The sequence below is a fragment of the Channa argus genome, chromosome 16, assembly GCF_033026475.1.
Source record: "Channa argus isolate prfri chromosome 16, Channa argus male v1.0, whole genome shotgun sequence".
In the NCBI taxonomy this organism is placed as follows: Eukaryota; Metazoa; Chordata; class Actinopteri; order Anabantiformes; family Channidae; genus Channa; species Channa argus.
The window spans coordinates 16,387,419-16,398,774 of record NC_090212.1 but is presented as its reverse complement, the minus strand read 5'-3'; the positions used below and the strand labels follow the sequence as shown (position 1 = coordinate 16,398,774).

At 40.9% G+C, this 11,356-nt stretch overlaps 1 protein-coding gene across 1 annotated transcript; it reads left to right on the top strand.

Annotated features, from left to right (window-relative positions):
- Nucleotides 1-237: 237 nt before the first annotated feature.
- On the top strand, nt 238-10,635 carry cdan1 (codanin 1). Its single transcript, XM_067480452.1, has 28 exons — nt 238-343; nt 831-1,558; nt 1,642-1,842; nt 2,148-2,338; nt 2,677-2,796; nt 2,874-2,952; nt 3,089-3,209; nt 4,031-4,140; nt 4,243-4,332; nt 4,443-4,518; nt 4,616-4,821; nt 4,990-5,122; nt 5,323-5,466; nt 5,636-5,802; nt 6,104-6,185; nt 6,309-6,398; nt 6,496-6,550; nt 6,770-6,906; nt 7,026-7,129; nt 7,408-7,557; nt 7,694-7,757; nt 7,901-7,979; nt 8,279-8,496; nt 8,624-8,731; nt 8,829-8,892; nt 9,089-9,300; nt 9,665-9,772; nt 9,882-10,635. The coding sequence occupies exons 1-28, from the start codon at nt 266-268 to the stop codon at nt 10,002-10,004; spliced, it is 4,038 nt and encodes a 1,345-aa protein (XP_067336553.1). The 5' UTR covers nt 238-265; the 3' UTR covers nt 10,005-10,635.
- Nucleotides 10,636-11,356: the final 721 nt, after the last annotated feature.

The following is an 11,356-nucleotide window of genomic DNA, read 5'->3' as shown; positions in this document are numbered from 1 at the left end:
GGACAGACTCACTTCAGGAAAGAATAATCAAAAAGTATTATTATTTGCATTTAATCTACTCCGGTTAAGGGCAACGCCATCAGGGGTTTGACATTGGGAACACTGCTCTGAATCCTCCCTGAAACCCAGAGAATGGGGAAGTGATGAGTGAGGTCTGCATCTCCTACCCACGTGGTCGCCATACGTCCCTCGCAATACGTGCTTGCGTAGTGCGGACCCCGCCCCCATCCCCCCCAGTCTTTCAGCCGCGCAGCGCCTGGACAGAATGGCGGCTCTTTTGGAATCTCTTCTGTTGAAGAAAGTGAACATTAATGCGGTCTTGGACTGGCTGAAAAATGTTAAGGTAGGTTTGAAGTAATTCGGAGCCTTACGGGAGCCACATTTCTTCCTACCGTGACCTGGCATTGTGTGTTTTATGACATGACATAGTTCACAAATGGTTGTAAACAAAACTTTTAGCTGGCGAGCTAGCGAGTCAGTGTAACTTAGCCTACGTGGGCTAGACTCCAGACGATCCGCTACATTGTGACTCTCCGATCAATCAGGAGAACAATTTGCGGTAAACAGACTATGACTTACCAGATGTTGTTATTATAATTGTTGCTATCTGATAAGGGAGGTGCAGTTTGGCAGATGTTAGCCAGTGCATTGTTAGCTAGGTTAATTGGCCATTTTCTGCAGGAACGTCTTCAAGCTGTCATACAAAACCTTTATTTATTTTAGTTAACGTTACTCTCTGTCTTGGGTTCATCCTAGATTAATACGCATCGATGACAAAAGTCACACCATTTGTCCAACTCTCATGTCTTTTTTTTTTTTTTTTTATACAGGAAGGTGACAGACTGTCATTAAGTGAACCAGCGTTGACAGTGCACAAACAAGAATTTGTGGCTTTTCTTTTAAACTTCCTGAGAGAGCAGAGCAGTCAAGTACTCACCCATGGACCTGCCACACCGGCCAAGACCCCCAGCCGACCCAGGCCTGCTGCACAGACACAAGACACAAGTGATAAGAGGGGTTGCAAGACTGTTGTTAGTGGACCAGTTGGCTCTAGGAATTCCAGCCGGGTTCAGCTGTTTTCTCCGGCCACATCTGTGTCACCTGGAACTGACTGGGATGCAGCTTGTCACTCAGGATCACACTGTCTAAGTGGGGTCAGTGCCTTCAGCAGCCCCTCCTTTAGTACAACATGGAGTGCTGCTTCCAGGCCCTCAGGCTCTGAACGACGATCTAGCCAGAGGATCAGTCTGGGGGACTATATACTTTCTCCCTCTGACCTCGAGCATAGCCCCAACCTCCAGTCGCAGAAGGGCCGCAGGAGAAGTGGTGGTGGTGGTGGCATGGCAGTCGTGGGACAAGGGAGACATGGAGGGGGGCGTGGAGGACATTACAGTGATGAGAATGGACGGTGGGAGAGTGGGGGGAAGCGGACAGTCAGAGGAGGTGGAGGAGGGTGCAGTAGGATAAGGGAACAGGTTTCACCTCCATCAACAGCAAAGCTCAATTTTAACAACTTGGAGGATTTCCCTCCTATTGGGTCATCACCTGTTTCACCAGCGTGAGTCCGCACATTTCTGCTAAACAAAAATTATAACCTTGGCTTTATAATCCGTTCTAATTTAATTTCTATTTGATCTGTAGGGCATCCAAACCATCAAGACGAATAAACCCAACGCCAGTAAGTGCAGAGCGCCCGCATTCTAAACCAAAGACCTGCTTCACCTCCACCCCATTCAGTAAACAATCAAGTCCCCCACCAGGGCCAGAGGCACTTGAGGGGTTGATGACCGTAGGCAGTCCTCTGAGTCTGCAGGAGGAGAGGGAACTGCTTAAAAGGGAGAAGTGAGTTTACATGCAGATTGATTCCACCTATTTTGACCCAAATGCTGACTTTTTAGAAGGCCATGTATGGCTGGGTAGTGCCTCGCTGTATATAGTGAGATTGCATGAACTGTAAAGTAGAATTAGGATAGTCAATATGACAGTGGTATTCTTCTATAGGTGTCACAAATTCTGATTTAAATTTTTACCTATTATTATTATTATTATAAAGAATAAATTGTGGTGTTGTGCTAGTTACAGCATTACTTGCTCTCTGTCTTAGTTTATCTCTGTGGTTTCATGACTGGGAGTTTTATTGTTTTTAGGACAAAGCGAGCCCAACAGGCCAGCTCTCCTTTGCCTTCCCCTCTGGATCATTGCACCCCGACAAAATCTGGGTTTAGGGTGGGATCCAAAGTCACCCCTGAACTACAGACACCTTGTCCTGAACTATCTAAAGTCACCTTTTCCTTGGAGCTGGATCTCCTGGCAGAGTTGTACTGTACCTGCATTTCTGGTAAGAACCACAAGGAGGCGTTTTTGTAACTGGAGCCAAATTTAAAATGAGAAAACATTTACTAGGAAGCCAGAGTTGAAATACACAGTTGGTTGAAAAAGTTTGCATCCCCTTATTTTGAAAAGGCAAAACGAGTTAAACGAATATTTTTAATATTTAACGCACATTTAGTTAGTGCAAATGTTGCTTCTTTCAAAATTATTTAAAGTTAATTTTAATAAAAATCTTTATTAAAATTTTATGATAAATATTATTTAAATACCAGCCAACAGAAACTTTAGAATTAGTGTTTTTAAAGCTGTCCATAGCTCAAATAATCATGTTTTTGTGTCTTACAGAAAACTTGGTCCCAAACATTTTCCTGGAGCTTTTCTTTGTGATGCAGCTGCTAACATCTCGGTCCCCTCACACTCATGATGATGATGATGAACAAAAAAGTTTGTGTACAGTAAATTCAGGTGTGTAATTAGATTTTGTTTCACTTTCACTTTTTTTTGCTTTTGTTTTTAACCTTTTCCTTTTGTCACATTTTCAGATGTTCTGGAGAGATGTTACCTAAGACAAGTGCACAACTGTGTGTATTTTGCAGTAAAAGTTCTGAAGAACCAGTTTCAGTGAGTTTCTTTCTTGTTTTACAGTTGTCCTCAGTTGTATCCGTTTCACTATCAGGGTTCGGGGGGTTTATCGGGGAACAATTTCTCAGTCATAGTCAGTTTCTGAGTTGATTCATGGACATGCTCTTTTGTCAAGGTTGGTGTCTCATTTGGACAAGTGCACATTGCGTCTGCTGGCAGAAAATGAAAGAGTGGCATCTTTCTCTCCGGATCTCAGGGACTGTCTGACTGAAGCCCAAGACAGAAGCACAGCCAAGGTGACACACAGGCACTTAATTTTGAAAAATGAGGACACTTTTCCTTTCAATAGTGTAAGTAAATATAATTCATTAAGTAATTTACATTAGTCATTTGGCAGAGGATTTTATCCAAAGCGACTTACAAGAGAGGTACAAGGCAAGCAAAAATCTAAGTCAAGGAGAAAACATCAAAGCAAAGTCCTACAAGAAAAAGTGTTTCTGTACGTGCATAGGAAGGTGCAGAGTTCTGTTTTCAGCAGTTTTTTGTATATTGGGAGTAAAGTTGCTGAGCATGCAGAGTTTGGTAGCTCATTCCACCATCGTGGGATCACTGAGCGGAAGAGATTTGCTTGGTGTCTTCTGTGCATTGCTGGGACCACCAGACGACATTTGTGGGCAGAGCACAGTGGAAGCCTGTGTAAAGGTCTGAAGAGTGGCTGAATAAAAATGAGACGCACCATCTGCAAGAGCTTAATTGTGCATACTGTTTTTTACCGGTAACCCAATTAACAGGGTTTTGTAGTAATCAAGACGAGATGTGAACAGCGCTTGGAGAATGTTTTAGGTTCTATATTCAAAAAAAAGGTAGTCGATTTAGTGGGGACAATCCCTGCAAATCCAATGTTGATACTGATGTTGAGTTGTGTCGAATGTCTTGCTGGGAAGCCAAGAACTTTGGTCTTGGAGAGGTTTCCTTCTTTATCTTTAATAGATTATTCAATAATTAAATCAAGTGTGCAGCCGCCTTATGTCAGTGTCTTTAATCACTACAAATTTTTGTGTTCACTCTGAAATATTTGATAGGTTGAACATTTTTTTGTGTTCTTGCTTTTCTCCAGCTCTCTCCTTCGGTGTCCACTTTCATCCACTCAGTTCCATTCCAACCCTCTACTGACAACAGGTCCAATTTCAGTAGTGACAAGGCATTTCACACGTTTAAAAAACAAAGGTATATCCCTGTTTTTCTTTTTCATTCTTCAAAGCTGTCTTTCTCACCTTCTTCATGATTACACTCTCACTTTTGGAATGGATGTTTTTGTTATTTCCTCAGAGATATTTTTTATGAGCTGCTGCGAGAATGGGAGGACTTTAACAAGGAACCAGGGTGGAACTTTGACAGTGCTCTTGGTAGTAGGATAAGGCAAGTGTATTTATTATCTTATAGTTTTAGCTGTGTAAATTAAAATGTTATCTATTTTTACAAGGATCTAATGTAGTTTTGATCTGAATGTTATTTCTTCATATTTTTAGGGCAATGATAAGTCAACTGAACTCTGCAGGAAACCATTCCCATTTTGCACGTTTGTTCCTGAAGCAGCTTGTTCAGGTAAAATGTGGTAAATGTGTGTGTCCAGTGGACAGTCTGCCTTGCTACAAGAGCTTCCTTTTTTTTTTTAACTTTCAAAATTGTCCATTTTCTTCAGATGTGTAAAGGCCCTCGTCTAAATGCCTCTCCTGGAGACACTCCTGATGCTGACCTGCTAGGCATGCTAGGTGCTGACAGCTTGGGGCGACTGAAGCGCCTCGAAGAGCGTCTGATTCAGCCTCATGGGGTCGTTGGTCCCTGCCCTCCTCCATCCTTTCCTGGCCATCAAGAGTTCTTCAAAGACTTCCTGCAGACAGCTAGTTGGTGAGTATCCACCAGTAAATCAGTGATTAAATCAGGGAGTGTTCATCATTTGATATGAATGTATGTTGGAATTGTGCACTTGACAGGAGCAAAAGGTGCTTTAAAGCTGTGTTATACAATATGTGTTGTCTTTCAGCGAACTACCTTGTCTGACATATTGTGTTTCAGCTGCCAGCTGAACCAGCACCTGCAGGATAGCCTTTGTCAACAGCTCCTCCAGCTGGATGAGGTGTCCATCCTGACTCCTCCTGCTTCCATTGGTGAAGAACAGGGGGAAGGAGATGGGGACATGGACCAGCAGGTATATTACTAGAGATATTACTGAAATCACAGTCACATTGATTTTCAATTTTTCAGTGTCATTTTGGATCAGGTTGCTTTTACAAACAAGGTTTTTTGAGTTTTTCAGCTTTAGCAAGTTTAGTACATGAAAATACAAACATTCAGATGCAGAAAAGACTGACTGACATGCTGTTAATTACTCCATATACCCTGTGTCAGGATGAGAAACAGCGGTTCACCTCAGTGCTGCTCCACGCTCGTCTTCTGGCCAAGTTTCTGGGATTCATTTCCTTTCTGCCTTACCAAACACCTGAGAGGCCATCCAGAGAGATCCAGGAGACGGCAATAATACTGCGCAGCAAGGTGAGGGAAAAACATTATATTACCCAAGTTCTTAGGCATAGTTTAAATTGAACAAATAAAAGCAAGCTTAAATTGCGATTTTTCTTTAGATGGGCGAGTTGAAACTCCCTGAGTAAATTTGCATACAGTATGTATTTTCTGAAAATCTCTTCTTGTCTCGGTCCATTAGAGTGTTCCTGTCCTGGATGTGTGTTCTGTGCTGACTAACAGTATGAAGAGAAGACGCACCATCCTGACTGTGCCCTGGCTCGTTGAATTTCTCTCCATGCTGGACTTTGTTGGTCCCCTTCTGCTCTGCTACAGGACTGCGTTAGGAACACTGCTTCTCCTGTACAGGTCTGCCTTAAATTTTTTTTTATTAAAATTGCACCTTAAAAGTTTGTTTGAGAAGTTAGGGTTATGTGTTTTTTAGCCACAAACTCTATGCGAAATAGATATCCCCAAATTGTAAGCTTTTCTTTTAGCGCATAGTATAACATACATTTGTAAAACCTGTTAAAATCTGACTGCTCTATCTCAACAACGCCATCCAAGCACAAGCACTTTATTTTTTTCTTTTTGTTAATTTATTGTCGTTGTCTCACCCTTTTTACTCTTTTACAGTTTAGTTAAATATGATTGTTTCTGTGGCTTATAGGAGAATGCTGCTGGACAGATGTGGAGAAATGTGTTATTTAAACAAGCTACTCATGGTGTCTTTGTTGGGATGGCTTTTTCAGGTGGGGAGCAACTTGTAGATATTATTTATCGTGTCTAGTGACACTTAGTTCCAGCACAACACTGATTCATTTAGCATTTGTTTTAGATATGACTTTACAGTTGCCTGTGTTTATTTTGTATAGATCCCAGTGATTCCTGAGGACATTTTCTTCACCAGTGAGTTCAGTGAGGTGGCTAAGCTGGAGGACAGCAACATGAGTGGTACAGGACTTGTAAGTAAAATATTGATTATTGTAGGTGTGCACGAAATCTCCACTGCTGGTTTTTATTGACCCTGAGGTTTCTCTTGTTTTCCTTTTCCATTCTCAGGACTGCATTCCTCTAGTGGATCAGCAGCTTCTCTATACATGCTGTCCATTTCTAGGTGAGTAGAAATGTGTCAATCTTTTATATGGGCCTCGGGGATTAAAGTAATGTCAAAAAGTTTACATGTGTATTTTGCGGTAGTGTATTTAATGAACGGACATTCAAAGCACTTGCATCACATTTGTTCTTTATGTTCTTCAACAAATGAGCCATGGGATAGTAACAGACGCTTATTTAAGCTTTGAATTGATGTTCTGCCTTGCGTTCATGTATCCAGGTGAGTTCCGTAAGCTTCTAGCTGCCTTTGTGTCTGGGAGCACAGCCAAGAGTGGAGGAATTATCCGCAAGATCACTCCCACTTCTGCTGAGCACAGGGACACGCCGGCTCCCAACAGGCTGCAGCAGAAACTACAGGTGAATCAACAGGAGATGTAGTAAATAGAAATTTTAAATGACAGGCTTGAATTGCGTGTGTGTGAGAGCTTAAATCACTTCCACCATCACTTGAATGTGACAACTTTCTACTTGTACAGATGGATCTTGAGCAAGCCTTCTTCCACAACCAGCCTCCGTCCTTGCGTCGCACTGTGGAGTTTGTTGCTGAGCGGGTTGGATCCAATGCTGTGAAGCATATGAAGTTAGTTTCACCGAACTGAAAATCATAGCTAAGCATTTATAGGGTTCTAATATCCAAGTAACACATTTCTAAATCAACCCTGTCTTTCACAATTCTTTCCACATTTTAAATTGAAAAGGACTTTTATAATAACAGCTAAACACAATAACTTACGTTGGTTACCTGCGTAAGAGGCAAGTGACTATCCAACAGTACAAATGTACAAAAATGTAGGTGGTGACTGATTCATTACTTTGTGTACGTGTGTGTTTATTAATTTTTTGGGGGACCTTCAACAGGGCTACTTTAGTCTGTGAGTTGGTGGACAGAGGAGAGAAGATGCTGAGAGATGGGCTGCTGTCACAAAACTCCAGTCCTTCAAAACTAAATGACTCCATCTGTGCTCAGCTGTGTGATGCAGGATTGGAGGCTCTGGCAAGAGCCACCAGGTACGACAGCTTTTCTTTTCTTTTTTTTTCTTCTTTTTTTAGAAGCAAATGGCAAACATTCGTAAATGTATAGACTTGAAAACCATTGTATTTTTAGTAACATGTATTTCACTTCATATCTTCTGTGGTTTTGCAGATTTTGCTGTGAAAAGAGCCCTGAAGCCATACAAATTCTACTCCCTGATGAGACTTCGCCTGCTGTGAGCCCTGTTTAAAAATCCCAGCCATAACGATACTAACGTCAAAACGCATGAAACACAGTTTGAAACAGATTTATTTACAGACCAAACCAAATTCTTAAATGAATGCTGATGTGTGTGTTGTTCCCATAACACTCTTAAAGGTCCTGACCACATCTGAAAACATCACCAAACGTCTTGCAACAGAAAAGGCCTGCAGCTGGCTCTCTGCCAACATTACAGGTACCAAGTTAAAGCCCCCCACAGGCTTTCCACTGAATCATGCATTATTTTCAGTGTGATATGCAAAAAAATGTGTTTTTTTCTGCCTGGCGTCACTAAATTCTACCGTCTGGCCTTGTTGGAGGCATGAGAATTTATTTAGATGTCTTCAGTGTAATGCTATTAAAATGTTAAAAGGTTTTTGGTTTAGACTATCACGATCATGTTGTAAAAGAATATATTAAAGAAATATATATGTTGGTGCCCGGATTAAGTGTTTCTTAATTCATCACATTCCTCCTGTTTTCTTTACTGTCAAGCGCTCATAAGGCGGGAGTGGAAGAGCAGGTATGATCGTGTAATGAAGGTTCTGGGTAGCCTGGCGGCTCCAGGCTCCGGGGATGTGGAACAGGAACTGGTTACCCAGGTACAGCCTACTACTCCCAAGGGAAAGCAAGCAAAGGAGAGATCGACATCCTGCCCTGAACATTGCAAGCACTTAGCTTCACTGCCCTCAGACATCCTCATTGAGATGAAGGTATATTTACATTTTATTTATTTGTTTATTCTCTCGTTTTTATTTTTATTTTTTTCGGTTTTGTTGTTTCAGTTATTTTAACAGGTTAATGTTACCTAACAAACTACTGTTTCTACTTCAACCGTAGGAGTTGCTAAGCATTGCAGTAGGCCCCAGGACTGACGAGGAGCTGCCAACAGTGTCTCAGCTCAAAACGCTGCTAGAAAGAGTGGGAGAAACAGTGGCTTGCAGAAAGGTACATGACAACAACACTAGTACTGATTTTACGTTTTTTTTTTTTTTTTTGGCCAGTATTGATCACACTCACTGTTCTCTGTTCTGTCCTCACTTAGTTTTTAACTGTGGTGTCAGAGCAGATGCTACTGAACTCTACTGTTCTTCTGGCCTGTAAACTGGGTAAGTGAGTCCAGCCTCTGAAGACAAACAATGCCAATTACAAGAAATCCGTCACTTTAACTGTAAATGGAATAATTCACATAGCTTAATAAGTAACCTTATTTGTTATTTAAATTGCTTTGTGCTGCTGAAACAGCGTGGTTGATGTACTTTGCTGTGTAACACATCTGAGTGCATATGGTGTGTGTCTGCTCAGTGTCTGCAGAACTGCCGTTGCGGTCTCTATCAGGGTGCAGTGGAGCTGGTGAGGTTGTTGTGGGTCCTGGTTCGGGGTCAGATCCTCCTGTCAGAGTGCTGCTGGAGCAGCTTGCTGAGCTGTGGGAGAGAGACTGGTGTTCCTCTGCTCCCCTCCACTTGCTCTTCTCTCCTCTCACTGTCACTGCTGTGCTGAAGGCCAGCGATACTGAGGTGCATCAACTAGTGCTGACTATTGATGTATTAATTATACAACCGGTGTTACAACCGTTTCTAATGATGACTGATTTGTAATTTCTGTTTGTTTTTAATTTACTACCAGAAATGTAGTTTTTTAGCCATTGATTTTAAATTTTACTTTTCAGAGTTTTAGATTATGTCCTGCTGTACATATTTTGGGCCTAATTGTATAGCTGATAGTATACATATGAGCCAGTAAAGGAGGGTAGGAAGAAAAGAGGAATGACTTGCCTGAAGTAAACCATTCTGTTGCCTATATTTTACAATGTTTACTTCTATGGCTGACTGTGTGGTCTTTTTACACCTTTCTAATGAATTCCTTTGCTTAATTTTTCAGTGTAACAACTACTTTTTCCTGGTTAGAAAGCTGATTGACAGAAGAGTCTTGTGTGAGGACGAGGTCATAACTCATTGGAAGAAGCTAACAAACTTGGCCTTGCCAGTGGTGAGGGTTCACTGCCTTTATCTTTATTCATTCCCTACAAACTGTTTGTTTTTGCTAATGATTTGACCTCTTTGACTCATGTCCTTTTTTTCTCGCTCTCTCATTTCAGGAGCTGATAGAAAAACTTCAGATGCAGTCACACAGCATTACACCCTCCTTGCCTCTGGCAGAGTTATCACCTCCCCTGGACCCACCGCAGATCCCACACCAGACAGTCGGGGGCGCCACATGACAACTATAATATCTACCAGTATTTTACAGCATTTCTTGTGTGATCACCACAGCATCACATCTGTCAGGGTATTGGTTGGCTTCTGGCTGATGAGTACTTCCAGTTCCTGTTTTTGCACAGCCCATCAAAGATATTTCACAGACTTCGGCTTAAACCTAGATATAAGCTTGCAACCAGAAGGTCAAGCATTTCAATCAGACCTCAGTGTGTAATTAGCAAAGACTATAGGGTAGAGAAATATTTTTAAGGTTTTGTACCTGAGAATGCAAACCGAGTAAGTTTGTTGTCATCTAAAGACATTGACTCAAAAATTCGTACTAGTTTGAAACGTCAAATGTATTCAGACTTGTCAAAGCCCTAAGACAACCCCGCGTCAGACAGTTTCTACAATGAATTGACAAATGTGTTTTTTGTTTTTAGATTACCAGAGACAATGTCTTCATTTCGTCATAGCACTTTCACACACTGCCTTTGACCGCTGCAACTAGTGAATTGCATGTTTATTTCCTAAATGCAAGACCGCATTTGTGATTGTTTTTTGTTCATGTTGAACGAACGCTGTACTTCCCTGCTGATTTTAAATTGCAATATTTTTATGTTCTCACAAATTAAAAGTATAATAATAAAGGTGTATTCTGGTTTAAAGTGTGTTTATGATGAAGGCAGGGTCTGATATATCAACAAGTGTTTCCATGAATCTTTATAGGCCCATTTCCATCACAAAAACAAAGAAAATGTGGTCAATTTAAATAATGGTAATGTTGAAGCTGAACTACTAACTGATTTTACGCATGATACTTAAAACCAGTCCAGCCCTTTTGGGGGGTTTTGGTAACTGTGAAACCGAAACAAACAATGTTGCTACAAAACTTCCAGGTCAAACTGAAATAATTGGACGCCACTGATTTGTTACTAAAACGCAGCGGAAAATGTGGACCCATTTTTCACTTTTATAACAAGTCAGAGTCAAAAAGTTTTGCTATTTATCTTAAAATTTGACTGACATATTTTCTATAGTTTTAACACTTAAGTTCAAAATTTGGACTTAAATGTAGGAAACCCAAACGATTTTGTCCTATATTACGTATTTGTAATGACATTATTTTCACAAATATTTATAACCCAAAATTTTAATCCTTTCTTTTAAAAAATATGCTTTTAATCAACATTTGATTGACTTTTTTCTTTTACATGTCTTGATGGGGTTCCATACCTATTACATTAGACTACTACCCAGTTTAAACAACTGTGATTTAAATAATAACAGGCATGCAAAAAACAAAAAAAGGAAAAAAAGATTTGAATATGACTCTGTAGGAGGGGTATCCAGCAGCACCTCTCCTCCCTCTCTG